Source organism: Dermacentor albipictus, chromosome 4 (genome assembly GCF_038994185.2).
Source record: "Dermacentor albipictus isolate Rhodes 1998 colony chromosome 4, USDA_Dalb.pri_finalv2, whole genome shotgun sequence".
NCBI classification, from domain to species: domain Eukaryota; kingdom Metazoa; phylum Arthropoda; class Arachnida; order Ixodida; family Ixodidae; genus Dermacentor; species Dermacentor albipictus.
The window spans coordinates 146,424,733-146,441,683 of NC_091824.1; the positions used below are offsets into that span (position 1 = coordinate 146,424,733).

The following is a 16,951-nucleotide window of genomic DNA, read 5'->3' on the forward strand; positions in this document are numbered from 1 at the left end:
AGAAGGAAACGCATCGTAGATAGAATGTTTTAGACATATCCTATATATGCCTTGTACCATCCAATGCAGCTGGCACATCAGCGCACATTGTAGCCTTGGCAACAGCGAAGGGAACTACCGGGCTTCAGCGCAACATACTTCCCTTTACAATTGCAGATATATAAAAAATGCAGCAGCACATGCAAAGTGTAAGAAGGCATGCACACATGTGCCAGCAAATTACATGTGATTCTCTCTCTCTCTCTCTTGCATTCCTTCTTGGAAGTCATGGTGCAACATTTGCATTGCTCTGTCAGAGTCATGGCATGGATTCTGATGAAAGAGGTACTGTTTATGCAGTGCTAGCATTTCCCAGAGCAAAATGTCGCCAAAGCTCTAAGCAGAGCACAGAGTAAAGCAAAGTCAGCACATTAAAAAAAAAAAAACAATTTTATTGTAGTAACAGAGAAATAGAACACTACATTTGCATCGGGTTAAGCAAGTGCAATAAATATCCGGCTGTAGGAGCCAGACTCTTGCAACCCTTTCCTTCCTTTGTTACTCACACAAATAATTTGTTCCCAACTCTTACAGAACAATCAGAAGGATTAGAAATTTGATTTCTTGCTTAAATATGGCAATGGTGAAAGCACACTCAAAATAAGTAATACTAAAATTTTCCAAAACAGGCAGACGAAAGTGGAATGCTGCTAAAACTCAATAAACTTATGGACTGGGTTACAGCCTAGTCAGCAAGCACAGGTTTACGACTACAGTTAAATGGCTTGCATTTAATAAAAATGGCCAAGTCCATGTAAGCTTGCAGTGCATGTTGTGCTCCCCGTAAAAGCATACAACAAAAACCAGAAAACTGCACAATATATGCAATACGATAAACGAATACATTTCATTTGGCTACTTTGTAAAAACAACTGACGGTCACAACTTGGCACTCGAAACAGTTCATTAGTGTTCAATTCTATGAACTGTTCATTTGTGAATTCATTAGCACTAACCAAAGTGGGAGATAACAAAAATGATGCCAGACAATCACCATTATGCATCCAGGTTAATGGACCAAACACTTCCTGAGGATTGTGCTCTCCAGGCAATGAAGGGGGAAAAAGGAGTAATTCATTGCAGAGGATAAATTGTAATTGATAACTTAGTATGTACATAAATTCCATTAGACATGTTTGTTCATCATAAATTACCAATAACTCATTTTCAGACAAGGAAGGCATATGCAATTCAACTTAAATACAATTTTTTAAACATCCTGTTGTGCCTTAACCGCGAGATGTCTCATACCATTGGAGTGACCAAATTCGGTATGTTACAGCTGGCCAATGAACAGAAAATGCAAGAGGTTCTCGAGACTAAATACAGCACACTGAAATTGAAGTTCATCCTGGATTGCAGGAACACGCAGTTGCATAAAGCTGTCCAAGCCTGCACACAAAGGTGACAAATTCTGGTGGCACATTGCACTGCTGCATTTGTTCACATGCAGGGTTCCACGTAATTTCCTGGAAACAGGCCTGTCACACCATTCATGACACCTTCATACCAGCCATCGTCATTCTTCTTGATAACGTAGATCACAGAGTTCTCAGAAAAGGAAAGCTCATCGTCCTTGTCAGCTTCGTAGTCGTATATAGCAACCACTGTAAGTAGGCAAAGAAAAAAAAACGGGAGTGTTTAGCACAGTCGAAGACTGCACACATTAGCACTAACGTAACACAACAGCTTGCCAATTTTCTTGAACCTGCTCGATTGCACTTTTATGTGGCACTTCCACAAATCCCATAAAGACCAAATTCTGCAACTTTAGTCACCATGTAACTCCTTGCTCCATCTTTTGAATGTGAAGTGTGCACTTAATGCTGCAAGTATGGCAGCTATATAAAGTGTACCAGTCAAGTCACAACCTTCGTTGACCACATTTGTTGGCTTTATGAGAGTAGTTTGGCTAATACATAGCGTCGCTGACCGATAATTTGGACTTTACAGCAACTGCCAAAAATGTTTTAAAAATCGGGAGTCAAATATTGGATTCCCCAGAAAATATTACTGTATGTCCAAGGTGGCCAGAAAAGCTTCTCAACATGTTGCTGCGCACATATACACATGCCTGCAACCTGGGGTGGTTTTCTCGAATGATCACTTTCGGGGATACAATCCCTTTTAGGAGATTTCAGGTGACGCCACACTGGACATGTCCAAGCAGATGACTGACAGCATTCCTGACACTGCACACAAGCGCCATCTTGAAAAGTGACAAGGATGCTGTCGGCAGCACACCTCTCACCGGGTCACGCAATATCTTGGGAAAGTGATTGCTTGAGATTATCAGCGGAGCTTAGGGGGCAGTCTCAGTGGAGCTTAGGGGACAGTGAATTATGTCGTACACACATGATCTCTCGTTGAAAGCAGCTATTTTTGTCCTGCCTTAGGAAGATTTTCTAAATTCAGGCAGTAACCGTAGCTCTCCAATGTCCGATTACAGTATTTACCCCAAGGATGATTCAGCTTAAAACTCGATAATTCCCTTCATCCATTGGCCATCGAATGTTTCTCCCACGCTTGTTTCACAGGTTAAATTAAATGATTAAATTAGCTTATAAAGTTTTACGTGCCAAAACCACAATCTGATTATGAGGCACGCTGTAGTGGGGGACTCCTCATATTTGGGCTACCTGGGGTTCTTCAATGTGCACCTAAATCTAAGTACACAGGTGTTTTCACATTACACCTACAGCAATAAAATATCAACATTACACCTTTTATGCCCCCCTTCACATGTCATGCAGACTACATAATCACTTCCACTTCATGCGCATCTGTGGTAATGAATGGATTTAACACATCCACACTTCCACAAGCCATCTGCATGTAGAATGATCTTCCCAATGATATCGCCTCTGATAACTGGAAAACATTTTGCCACAAGCTTGAAGTACATTTTTTGCAATAGCACTCTAACATGGTTTCATCTTTATTTTTGCTTTTTTGCTTTCTTTCTATTGCGATGTGTTGTGTCGCCTTCTTCACTTGCAGTCAAACCCTCTTTAGTGCTTATTTCGCAAACATATTCTTTTTTTTTTTTCACTTGTGTTGAAATTCTTTTGTATTTTGCAACTTATTTCGTTGCGTTGCATTTTTCTTGTTCACTTGCTTTGTAACTGTTTCTCACGAGTTTGCTTGTGCTTTCATTGTAATAACTACATCACTCTTACTCAATGCTCTTTGGGCCTGTAAGGTATCTTTAAATAAATAAATAAAATGTAACGCACACCTTTTCCTTTTCAGAAAAATTGAGTAGAAAATTGCCTGCACAGTGCAATCCGATAAGAATCAAAAACCACATTAGGCACTCATATACTTTGCCATATAAGAAAAGTATATTGTGGCAAAGCTCACTTTAGGAAACCAGCCTCCATTATGCAACACATATTAGGCCCTTGCTCATTTCTCTTGCTAAAAAAATTGGGTGAGTACTAGATTTCCAATTTGTTTAGGAACTTTAATGTCCTTTCTATGTTAGTTTCCTACTTTAAACACATAGAAATGGGCGCACATTAGATTCAGGGGGGGGGGGGGCATATTAGAATGGGGCAAGTACTGCCACATGAATCAGCAATGCATTTTCAAATTTTTTTTTCTGCATCTTGCTTAAACTTGCCAAATAATTCTATCGATTTCAGTGGTCCCTTCAGGGTCGAACTAACAGGGGTTTACTGTACTTAAGGAAAAAATGCGATATTGTCGCTACGTTTTCAGTTTGGGACCTGGCGAACATGGTTATATTTGTCACAGGACAATGGTATTTTGTAAGCAGTAGCAATACCGAGTAGCATGTACAAGAGTAGCACATCAGTGCACTTAATGAAGTCTTCCAACTAAAGAATGAATTACTAGTTTGCTTAGACAACATTCTTCACGATGACACTGTGAAGGTGATTTTTGTCAAATAACTGTCTAGTTAACATTGTGCAATACTATACAGGACTTATTGAAGTCAGCTGCCCCTTGAATATGAACGAAAGTATCAAAATTTGCTGTTAACAAACATACTAAGCAAGTATGAATTTCCCACCTATCTACTAACTTTAATTATGGAAAGGCATGATTTTACTTTACGAGCCTTCTGCTCCAATGCCACATTGCACATTTTTGCACTTCTAAGCAACTCATAACAAATACAGGGCTTGCCATAAATACTGTCACACAGTTCCTATGTCATGTTTACACACGGAGTAAAACAGCCAGAATGTTTTGTGCAATATTTGTGCAAGAACGGACTTCCTAAAAAAAAATGAACCGCAGAGAGGCACATGAATTATGACACCACCCATGCTGTTGTTCTTGTTCCTCTCTATGGTTGATAGGTTCAGTGGTAAACATGCTTTTAAGCAAACACTAGCTAGACCAGGAACTAATTTTTATCCAACACTTTAGAAAATGAAATCTACTTCCATCAACTCAAACCTGATGGGAACGACGAAATTGATCCAATTATCCAGCGGGTTGAATTAAACAAGATAAAGAAAAAATGGCAAAACACACCGCTGCTTAATTTGGCAGTATTTGACTGATTCTAACATGCCCCCAAATCAAATTTGTTCCAACTTTCTATATGTCCAAAGCAGAAAACTAACACAGAAATGATATTAAAGCTACAAAGCAATGGTAGCCATTTCCCCAAGTCAGCTTCACTGTATGGTTCTTAAATAACAGTCAGCTTTGCCGCAGTACTCCCTGTTATGCAGCAAAGCGTACAAGTGCCACATAGGCGGTTTTGGTTTCTTGTCTGACTGCACAGCACCGGCGATTGTTGGAAAAAAAAAGGTCGCCGTTAGGATTAGGAAAATATTCTAATGAGACATTGTGAGCTATGGTTATTGCTTAAAACCTTGGAGGCTGAAAATAGGAGTTTCTGACGGGAAATGATGCGTTCAACACAATCACTGTCCCCTAAGCTCTGCAGAGACGGACAGTGCCAATAAAGGGGCTGCTTTAGGGGTTACCATAGGGGGTCACGCGCGTACATTCTTACTTGTCAAGTTCGAATTATCTGGCGAACGCCAATTTTAGGATCGAAATAAGGAAAGTTTGGAACTATAGAAAAATGCATGAGCACCGGCCAGAACCTTCAATCAGGATTGAATTAACCGGAGTCAAATTAAAGGCCTCCAGCTGTAGAGCCACATTTGCTTGGCTCACATCATTTAAATGCTTCGGGTACGTTTTTGCCTAAGCCGGCGAAAAATCCTCTGCAGCGAATTCAGAGCCTCGCTAGTACACTGCACTGTTTTGTTTGCCTTCTCCCCTAGACCGATCCAGACGGAAAGTTCACTGACTTCAACATGGGGGAGTTTGCCAGCCACTCTTCAGCTCGAATGAAGAGGGGTAAGAGCACGACACCACTGCTGGCTCTGCTTGGATTTGCCTGTAGGGGCTCCGTCCCGGTGAAAGGTCCAGGACTGCTCGCCGAAGTGGGACTGTGACAAGGGAAGCAAACGAGGCTGTAGAATTCCCCGTCAAAATAGAATTCCAATGTCGACATTGGCCCCTTTTGCATAGAAAGATGGGAGTTTGGTTCATGGTGGCTATCTCAGCCCAAATCATGACAGTTTCTGTACTAGTGTCCCAGAAAGACAAAAGACTGGCTTTGTTGGAAAGCTGTGACTGACATCAGTGCGGGCACGTGAGAGGTATGAGAGTTGTAGTTGGCTTGTACTACGGAAAATATTCTTGCCAGAAAAAATGGTCATCATGAGCTCATGTGCTCTCATTATATGGCCCGTGCCGAAAAACAGTGAACACTGCTCTCATCTTCCTTTTTCTAAAGCTCTCGGAGTACATGCCTTCTTGCAACTTGTAAGACAGCATTTCAAGGTTCTGTCACATGATCCTTCTAGCTGTCATTGAAGCCATACTGAGCTCCAAAAGTGACTGTTGTCACAATCTTCATTCACTGGTATTGAACAGTCTCTTTCTTGCAATCTTCTGAAGGTCAGGTGAGTTCAAGACAAATTGCTGCAGGGCTGGTCCTTGAGTGTTCCACACTTGAGAGCCCAACATGCAATCTTGCAGGTGTTCTAAACTTCAGGGTGTCTACCAAGTTGAGATTTCCAAATTCCCTGAGTTTTCCAGGTTTTCCCTGAGCACCTTTGCGAAATTCCCTGAATGAGCCAGATCTTTGTTCTATGTCAAGACAGGCTGACACCACGTTGCCCGATGCTGTCACTCTCTAGTAAGCATGCTGAAACAACAAAATGACTTAATCCAGTTTGAATAGTAAGGAGTAATATATATTTTATTTAAAAAGAAAACAGAAGGAAGGTGTTAGTAAAATGCACAGCGAAAGAAATGGTAAAGCCCATTCCAAATTGAGTCGAACATTTTCAAATACGAATGAAAAGGAGATGCATACATAAGTAAATATTTTTTTAATATCAGCTATTTCTATCAACTCATAGCAAGCTCATCTGTATGAGGTCCTGAACTTTGTCACAACTAAGGTTCTCTCTCAGCAGCTGGGAAGTCAACCTCAACTGTCCTGACATACTCTCAGCCCGTACACAACGTCTCAGTGTTGGGTTTCACTGCGTAAACAATTTATTTTGGTTTGGATGAGGGACACCTGTGTATCAGCATCAGCCATCACTTAGTTTTTTTAGCTCAAGCTCCTTCAAAAAGGTGGCGGCACCCTTCCTTTCCCATTAATTCCTCAGTGCGTCGGTCCTTTCTGTTCTCATCCTCCTACCACGCTTTCACCACATGGATCATCTGAAGCATCCTCTTGGTCAGTTGTACAGTCAACATTTGATTTCTTGGACTTCCGAGGGGCCGCAAAAAAAAAAAATTGAAAAAAACGGGCAGTCTGAAAAAAATTAATGCATGTCTTCAACTGCCTTTAAGGGCTAAACTTACCACAGGCACGTCTCAAAAAGCTCTGAAGGCCTGCCAGTACGCTTTTTAGGCATATCAGGGCTTGTACTGTGACAGAAGACGACGTGCACGCATGTGTAATTAAGTAATGCATACTGTGTCCCGCGACAATTGCCCCCTTCCCACGCTTGTTATGCTTCACCGCCTAACACTAGTGTACCGAGGCGAAGCTAACTTTCGCAGACTGGCATTACGCAACGCGCTGTGCTCTGCGAGCTTCAAAGCCAATCGCTAGGATTACAAAGGCGGAGACGGTGCCATTGGTGATAGCGGCGAATTCCTTCAATGAAAAACACGGCACCGCACGGCAAGAAGCTTAATAGCGAACATAGAAGCAGCTAGGCCTAACGTTGCCGCGGTGGTGGTTACGGATTTGCGGATTTGCCTGCGAGAGTGCCGGTTCGAGGCGGAGAGATAGTCAAAATAGCGGCGGTGGCGGCTTTGATTAATGCCATTTCAGACCTGCAGTCGGGGCAATATACATTGACTATATGGAGTACGTGGTGGTGCCGCAAAACCGTGCAAATTATTGGGCATGTCCGAAAAATCAGGCGTCTAGAAAATCGGTCGTTAACTACTCTGGCAATACATCGTGCCGATGACACGGCGTCAATGACGATTCGTTGCGATTCCTCTGTTACTGGAGCCAGCATTAACACGACTTTCGTTCCCTTTCAATAAAGTTACAGCTAATTTTCCCTGATGGAAGCACAAATTCCCCGAGTTTTCCCTGAGTTTTTCCAGACTGTTCAAATTCCCTGAGAATTCCCGGTTTTCCCGGTTTTCCCGGTTGGTAGACACCATGAAACTTGCTGTGGTCTCAGGAACAGCATGTCATGCTTCGATGAGAAACAGGACTGTGGACTTGAATATCCTTTCTATAAAAGTCTATAAATACACATGATCAAGCAGAATAAAGGAAAGCGAAGGGCTTGATCTCTTTTAGTTCTGACTATGTGAAGCCAAAAGACAATGAAGTAAGGAATAGCAGAGGGGAAACTGACCATTATTTTTACTAATTGTAATTTAAAACAGTAACGAAAATGAATGTGATAGTGGGCAAAAAAGAAACAACTTGGCACCAACGGGAGCCAAACCCACATCTTCCACATTACACATACAATGCCCAACCATTAAGCTACCGTGTCGGCCTTTCTCCTGTCACCTTTCTCAGGTATTGTGCATAAATACAAGATTAGGCCTGGCAATGCGCTAGCCAGATTAGTGCTAGCGAGCACCCCTCATGGCCATGAGTGGCACCCACTGAAACATGTGAAATTCAATCCACATGCTTGAAATGGCCAGTTTAATATACAAAAGAGAGAAGGAGAGGTTTCCAGGGTGTCTACCAAGTTGACATTTCCAAATTCCCCGAGTTTTCCAGGTTTTCCCTGAGTGCCTTTGCAAAATTCCCTGAGTGACGCAGAACTATGTTTTATGTCAAGACGGGCTGAAACCACATCGCCTGATGCTGTCACTCTAGTAAGCATATGAAAAAAATTTTTAAAAAGACGACTTAATCCAGTTTGAATACTAAGGAGTAGCGTTTATGTTATTCAAAAAGAGAATAGAAAGGAGGGGTTAGTAAAATGCACAGCAAATAAAATGTCTTCAAAAAAATTGCAAATCAAGCCGGACATACTCAAATACGGATAAAAAGGAGATGCATACAGAAGCAAATATTTTCGAATATGAGCTATTTCTATCAACTGATAGCAAGCTCAGTGGTATGACGCCCGAACTTCGTCACAATTAAGATTCTCTCTCAAGAGCTCGCAAGTCAACCTCAGCTGTCCTGACATACTCTCAGCCAGCACACGCCTCAGTTGTGTTTCACTGCTTTAAAAGAGTTCATTTTGGTGTGGATGATGGACACCTGCGTCCCGGCATCAGCCAACATTTCTTTTTTTAGCTCAAGCTTCTTTTCTCGTTCATTCCTCTATGCATAGGTTCTTTCTGTTCTTGTCCTCCTTCTGTAACTCGTTCGCCCCACAGACCATTTGAAGCATCTTCTTGGTCCATTGCACAGTTCACGTCCGATTTTTTGTACACCCTAGGGGCTGCGAAAACGTCCGAAAAATCGGCCAGCTGGAAGAAAATGCATGTCATTTACTGCCCTTAAGGACTGAAACCACTACAGGCACATTCGAAAACGCTCTGAAGGCCTGTCAGTACACGTATTAGGTGTATAAGTGCTCATACTGTAACAGGAGATCCCGGATGCACGCCTGTATAATTAAGGAATAGATATTGTGACCCATGACAACTGCCCCTTCCGACGCTTGTAATGCTTCACCGCAATACGTTTGCGTATGCTTCACCACGTAACATTCCTGTACTGAGGCGAAGCTGACTTACAGGAACCAACGTTATTCAACGCACTATGCTTTCCGAGCTTCGAAACCAATTGCGAGGACCACAAAGGCGCAGTCAGTGCCATTGCTGACAGCAGCGAATTCTTTCAATGAAAAATACGGCACCCAAGGGCAAGAAGCTTAATAGCTAACGTCGAAGCAGCTACGTCTAGTGTTGCCGCAGCTGTGGCTATGGCTGCCAGCGGAACTGCGTGCGAGAGTGCCGGTTCGAGGCGGCGAGGTAATCAAAACGGCAGCGGTGGTGGCTTTGATTAATGCCGTTTTGGACATGCGATCACGGCAAAGAGTCAGGATAATCGGACGGCGAAGGGTTCTTGCGTCCGAAATTTCCGACATTCGGATACATTGACTATATGGGGTGCCACGAATGGTGCCACGAATGGTGCACGTATGGTGCCATGAAGCCGTCCAAATTATCGGGCATCTGGAAAGTCGGTCATTGACTGTACACTGGAAATTCCTCCAGCCAACGACTGGGCATCAAAGACTATTCATTACGATTCCTGTCTATTACTGGAGGCAGCATTACTGCGACTTTCGACCCTTTCAACAAAATTACCATCAATTTTCCCTGATAGAGGCACAAATTTACCAAGTTTTTCCAGACTACTCAATATCCCTGAGAATTCCCAGTTTTCCTGGGGGGTAGACACCCTGGATTTCAAAATCAAAAGAAAGCCAACTGCTTGTGCAAACTGTGTGACAGCAATCGTGGGGCACCCTGTACAAGTACTATAGTAAAAACGAGTGGAGCCCCTAACATGGGAAGCGTACCTTTCTCCAGGTAGGTCTTGGGTACAGAGTCCCGCTGGGCGTCCGGCCGCTGGTGCCCGTAGGCTGGTGGGGAAGGCGGAACGTAATTACCAGGGTACAGGGGCTCGGGAGGTGGTGGAGGGGGGAGCGGAGGTGACACTGCGCACACACACACACACATACACAAAGAACATTCCAGGCTTGATCAAGGTCGTCCAGGCAGCATGCACTGAACACACACTGTTCCACTGCCTTCCTCAGGTCATGCGGGTCAAGGACAGGGGAATCTGCAAAACTGCAAATCTTATGGAAACACGAGTCAGGCCAATGGTTCTACATAATACTACCTAAATCTGCTGATCATGGTCACATGCCTTAAGCACTGCATTCAGAAGCAAGCCGTGCGCCTTTTCAAACAGTGTACTCCTCTGACAGACCAGCAGTAACCATGCATCACCCTAATCAACGATCTCAAGAGTTAGTGATTGCACAGTGCAAAGGCAAGTTTGTCTACTTGCATTCAGAATGTTACGCTAAGTAGGCAAGTTAGCATTGGCTATTTAGTAAATGCAACAATCTTTACAGCAGCCTTTTAGTGCACAAGCAAAAAACAATATTTCCAGCTTGTTTAGTGGAAGTTAGAACTAGCAGCAGTTTAGGGGTTGGCACCATGTTAGCATAATCAAAAAACCAGATCACATCCAATGTCACTCGGGATACCACAGCAAATGTGTGCCGGCATCACCCCTTGCATAAAGCTGCAGACATTTTCACATGCTATTAAAGTGCCCGAGAGCTGTGGTAATATAGACACATTTGAGTTTGAGTTGAATTTACCACACACGCCATGAACTCGTGGAAAGCATGATGCCAAATTGCAAAAAAGAAAGCCACAGTCATCCCTTTTGCATTCAGTAACCACAGCTTTTGTTTTGTGTGCCTTAAAGCAGGATTGTGCGAATACTGAATAGTAGATTTCAAATTGAACAAAGAAAGCAAAGCTGACTATTGAATTGAATACCGAACTTAAGAAAATTTTAAACAAAATTTAATGCTTATGAATTTTGGGCAAGAAAATCTGGGGCTGCACGTGCTCAGGAGTCTCCTAGCATTGCATAACAAGAATGTAGCAAGATATTAAACATAGGTACACATAAATCAAGACATACAGTATGATCTACTCTTTGAATTAAAAGTAATACCAAGTTAGCATGCAAGTGTTAATTACAACTCAGTTATATAGTATATGAAGTTCTGGAAAATACTTTTTTATCAACAAAATTTGTATTTTATAGAATCAAGTGCTTTCTTCCTCTGAATCTAATGAATTATTGATGCTCTGTTGTACTAGCTCAATACGAATAAAGTTCTCAGTTAAATAGTGGACCTGTGTATTGCGGCAATCTTTTATTTACTACACAGAAAGTTTTGCTTTGCTGGCACTAACAACACTGCCAGCACCAGCAGTAAAAAGAAGGCATCACCCATGCCATCTCATTGTCAGGTTCGGTAAGATTTGCCAGCCGTGACAAATTCTAAAATCTGCAGGGTTACGGTGACATTCCCCCCTTGTCCTTCTGCCATCCGCACTAATGCATGCAACCAAGTCATGATAATTTTGCGGCCGCCAGGTAAATTCAAAGCTAGTTTTCATGGTGTATTGCTACAAACCAAAAAAAGAACAAATAAAGAAGCCTGACGTGCATCTAGGAATGGCATCAGTAACAAGAGATGACCATTCCGTGTGTTGCAAAGATGGTGGCCGTAAACAACTTTGTTCACATCCTGTGCACTCGCCTTCGTTTGAGAGGCGGTTTGGCAGCTTTCCGAGTGTTGCACATCTGCTGCTTATAGATCTTTGTCGGTTCGGCACCAAACCGTAACAGCAACACCTGACGAAGCAGCAACGAGACCTAATGGCCTAGGCAGTGTGGCTGTGATGAAAATCTGCCGCTGGCCAACGTGGTAATGTGCTACAAGCCGCCGCGAAATGCTTGCTACTAGTATGACCAAAACGAGAGCATGGTGAAAGCAGAAACCAACGTTTTGACAAGTGGTGCCGAAACTTGTCAAAATGTTGGCTCCTGCTTTCACCTTGTTCTCGTTCTGCTCGTCCTCTTGAATTTCCATCTCCCACCTTCCCCGTGCTTTCCCTGGATTGCTACTACAGTATGTTATACAGGCGGCTCATCATGCGATCGGTCCCGAGGTCACGTGTGCAGGTTAGACTGACAGCCGTTGAAGTGGCGTGAAGTTCGTCACTGCATATCCAACATGATCTGCGTGCTTGTTGGTGGCTAATCAGCCAGATCTTCACACTTGTGGCGGCTTGCAGGAAATTGTTGCACAACGATCTCCCGGCCCACATTTCGACATTTATTCAAGAGCACCTTCAGGGTCCTTTGGAAATCATCTGGATACCTGGTCATGACGGGCTGCCGGGAAATGAAAGAGTTAATCAGCTCGCCTGCAAAATTGAACCAAGCACCCTGCATTCCGCGACCAGCCCAGACGAAAAGGTGGGCTCCCCTGCTTCTGTGGCCATATCAAGAGGCAAGGCACAAGTTCCCCAAGCTCCGCAAAGTGCTCACCCGTCAACAGGGTGTACTGATTCGTCAGGCCGACTGAAACTCTCTCTACATTAGTGCGAATGCACCGCGGCCTCTTACCTGAAGATCCCCCACCCTGCCGATACCATGGCGACCACCCGAACACATCCCATATCTTCTGGTCCTGTGGACCACCCCCACCTCCCCTGCCTGCCCCTACAAATCTTTCCTCTAAACCCCATGCCAGGTGGCTGACAGAAGCAGCCAGCGCCGACGACCAACGGTACCTTGCGGCATTTATCAGTGCTGCACTGAAGAATGCCACAAGCGAGGCTCTCGACTGAGGGCCTTTTCACCACACCACCCAACATGAAATAGTTTTTTCTCTCTCTCTCACACTTGTGTGCTGCTTATGTTGCCATCCCCTCTGTCTGTGTTGCGTTATCATTTAAATTGCTCCTGATGACCCTGATGAACCTTGTACCAGCAGAGTCTGCGAATTGCAGCGTTCGGGCGATGTGTGTGTGATTCCCGCACTGACCAGACGTTGGGAAGCGGTTGTTGCAGCAACAAAGTACGCTACTGTGTCAGCTAGGGCAGCCTGTCTGCAGTGCACTCAGTGGTCCTTTTTACGGTCAAAACTAAGTGAAACTCTTGCTCGGGTGGCATCGAGCACAGGGAAATCGCGGCGCACGTGAGCATGTGGCACTACGCATGTCTCTACATAGCAAATACGTTGAATATTTGAAAAATCAATAGATATTCTATTCGCAAATCGAATGATTCAAATGTTCACTAGGCTATTCGGCAATATTCGATATTTGCACACCCCTACTTTCAACACCTGCTAGGTACTCTTCAGCTCCAAGACTAAAAAACAAACAAAGTTGAAGAACAAAAAAAAAAAAAAGGGTTGACATTGCTGCAGACATTTTGCAATAATATCCATGAAGCTAGGAAACAAATTCATCGCACATAACCAAAAAAATCTAAGCAGTTCATTCAACAGCATGACCATTTTAACTTGATGAGGAAACTAATAAAAATCTACCAACGAGATACTGTACATGTTTCATGTTAACACGAAATAGGCACTATTAATATTAGTGCCTGCTACAGTTGACCTACATGTAATGTGAAAAATGACAACTTCCAGTGCTCTTCAACGTGCATCTTTATAAATACTTGCATACTAGTACGTAAAGGACTCGAAAAGCAACTTCATTTTCAATATAAGATGAAAAAAAAAAAAAACGATTTCCACTACACATTTTGGTCAAAACGAACGGTGCATGTTGATACTAGCATATACTGTTTTGTCTGGCTCACCAGTAGAGAAGACTGCCATGCAGCTGCAAATGGCAGAAGTGGAGTGCCGCTTAATCCGTGCATAATGTGCATTAACTACTAAAATAAGGGGAAAAAACGTGCATAAATAAAGGATCTGCGAACAGCAACCTTGTCAAGAGAAACTGCATGAAGAGAATGGCCACAAAGAAGGTAAGCACATACAAAAAAATATAAAGTGATACCATAGTTCCATAATTGTCAGCCTTTAGCTTAATGTCATAAATGTCCCTACCTTTAGCTTAATACAAGGAGCTCATTTACGGCAATGGAGCGAGCGACCCTCTACGGCAGCACACCCTTTTCCTACATGCTGCGCCCACTATTTATCAGCGGAGAATGGCAATGACATAGTGGCTGTGGCATTGTGCAAGTAATGCATAACAGAACCGATAAATGTTACTTCGTGCCGCCTTCCACATGCCTGGCCCTGTACCAAGACCCTATTGGCTCCCTCCCACAGCTTCTGCAAAGGATACAATCCCGAGCAAGAAATTCTATCTCAATCTGGCTCGATCGCGGTAGAAATGCACCTCATGACACCTATATTAGACTTGCACAGAGTTGTGCTATTTCATCTCTACTTTTTTAGCTTTAATGGTGTAGTTGCTTTTACCGAATTATCGCTTGTACAGTCAATGACCAATAATTCAGACTCCACGAGGAACATAAATAAGTTCGAACTATCGCATGTTCGAAAAAAAATTAATGTATCCCAAAAAGAATTTTATTTACGTTTTAAGGCCCCGGCACAATGAATAACTGCTCAATTCGTTGCTGCACACACTTCCGCTTACGTGCAACCAAGTATGCCTGTATTTATGCCAGTTTTGTGCTGTCGCTGTACGCCGATGCAATGACTACAAAGGCTCAGGCCCGCATATGAAGGCTCTGGGGCACATGGCACATTCATCATCGTCTGAGTTATAGTCGCTGTCTGATGGTGGAAGAACTTGCTCAATTCGTCACTGTTAAGTGCGGCACACGACAACACCACGCTGCAGATATCTGCAATGTCTTCAAAGGTAACGGTGGCAGAAATCGGCACACCGCAGCTTAGCGGGTGGCCAATGATGTCCACATATGAGCATGTTGTGCTAGGCAGCAGGTTCAGGCTCTTCAGTTGAGGCGTCATCACAGCTCGACTTGGAATGAGTGTTGAGTCCGAGTCCGAATGACTCCAAGTCAGACTGTGAGGGCATCTTTGGTGCGATTTGACACGGCCTGTTGATAAGTTCCAAGAAATACTTCTTGGAGCTAACAGAGCGTTGTCTGGAGAGCAAACTCGACAAACAGAATGGCATGAGCAGGCCATGCGCGGGGTTGACAGAAAAGGATACGATTTCGTGATGTTGATACAACCTATAATTCAGGCAAAGCCTCCAAGATCGGCATTTGTAGGTGAATCTCTGAAGCGTAGTGCTGCGACCAAGGCAGGGCCTCAGGAATTACCATCTAACGTGTAATCTCTGAGGCCGTACTTGATGTCTCATCAAGGTTGCCAGAGGAGATAATGGCGGCAGAGTCTGCATACGCTAAAGCCACGGACAGAGCCTGGATAACCGAATGTAGAGCTGGCGTCTGTCCGAAATATTGGCCGTCTTTACACATTGTCTATGGGTCTGTTGGCGGTGCCGTGAAGCTGTTCGAATTACTGAGCATGTCCAGATTATTGGTGCCCGATTTATAGGTCGGCGACTGTATTTAATTTTTTTCGCTCTACCGCTCACTTCTTTATAACGAGGGTTTACCGTACTTATGCATTTACAATTTGAGAAAGCTTTTATTTTTCTTTACAGCCGAGCTGTGGCTCATCATGCCTGGCTCAATGACCAGATGGCTGGGCTGTGTAGGCTGGACTATCACCCCAACAATGAGCATGCTGCCGAAGTGTTGCTCTTGTCTAAGAAGGGGCCAGCTGTATTAGTATACCGTCGCCGACTGATTTTTCGGACTCCAAAAATTTGGACATGCTCGATTATTCGATCTGCTTCGCGGCACCGCCATTCTCCCCATAGAGCATAATGTATAACAACTGCCGAAAGTTCGGACACCTTGAAACCTCTTGTCTGATTTTTCGGACACTCCTTGAGCCAACTAGATCGAGAGCACCATGCACCGACTGACTGATGCATGGTTCGACTTGCTGAACAGCACTTTTTATTTGAATGAAGCCTCCTTGCTGCCCCACGAAGTGGCGCTACTGGAAATCCCCGCTCATCATCGTTTCTGCCTGGTTCGTAGCCACAGCAGTTCCGGTCTCAGCTTATCAGCCATGTCAAGACAATCCAGCAGCTGATTTGTTTCTTTCTTCGTCCACGACGCTGCGAGTAGGCCACCTTTTTCGTTTGTGCGACTGGTGTCGGCGTGACGGCGTAGTGATGTTTCCTTTGTGTGCTATGTCGAGGTTGCGGTGATGCAACGCGGCATACGAAAACATCGCATCAACTGTCTAATGGCACCGACAGTGCCCGCGCAGACTGCGCTGGGGAATGCCGGCAAGCGGGTGCCAGGAGGCCTAGGATTTGTCGCCTTCCGATGTGCTCCCTACTGACGCCGAAAATGTTCTGCCGAGACCTGCACAGTGGTTGCATTGCGATTCCGGACACCGTCTCACTTGACAGTTTCACAGGTGCTGATACTGCCGTACTGACATGCGCGGAACTCGACGACAGCGAGATCATTCGTCAGGTTTCTGCTGCGCCACCAGACGATGACTCCAAGTCGGAAGATGACGCACCATATGCTATGCTGCCGTCGCATGCGGAGCGTGTACCAGCAGTGACTGTGCTTTCAGCCGCCTATAGTGGCCGTACGACCCTCTCCGAGATTCAGGCTTATTTGATTGCGCCTAACCGAAACAGCGTGCAATGGCACATTCACGATTTCTTCACGCTTACTGCTGAGCCCGAATAAGTGCGTGGAAATAAAGGATTTTTTTTTCTTAATCTGCTTTCTCGGACACCTGTTTATTCGGACATTTCCACAGTC

General features: G+C 44.1%; 1 protein-coding gene across 6 annotated transcripts in view; it reads right to left on the minus strand.

Moving 5' to 3' along the window:
• Positions 1-410: 410 nt before the first annotated feature.
• The window catches only part of Abi (tyrosine kinase Abl), a 37,660-nt gene continuing 21,119 nt past the window's right edge, over positions 411-16,951 (minus strand). For 3 of the 6 annotated variants that reach the window (XM_065432129.2, XM_065432128.1, XM_065432131.2), the window contains exons 8-9: positions 10,086-10,223; positions 411-1,646 (exon numbers count right to left, since the gene is read on the minus strand). In XM_065432129.2, the coding sequence (XP_065288201.1) occupies positions 1,483-1,646; positions 10,086-10,223 (302 nt within the window). In that variant the 3' untranslated portion in view covers positions 411-1,482. Of the gene's footprint in view, positions 1,647-5,342; positions 5,484-10,085; positions 10,224-16,951 lie in introns of all 6 variants that reach the window. The other 3 variants (XM_065432134.1, XM_065432132.1, XM_065432133.1) reach the window with 3 other exon arrangements.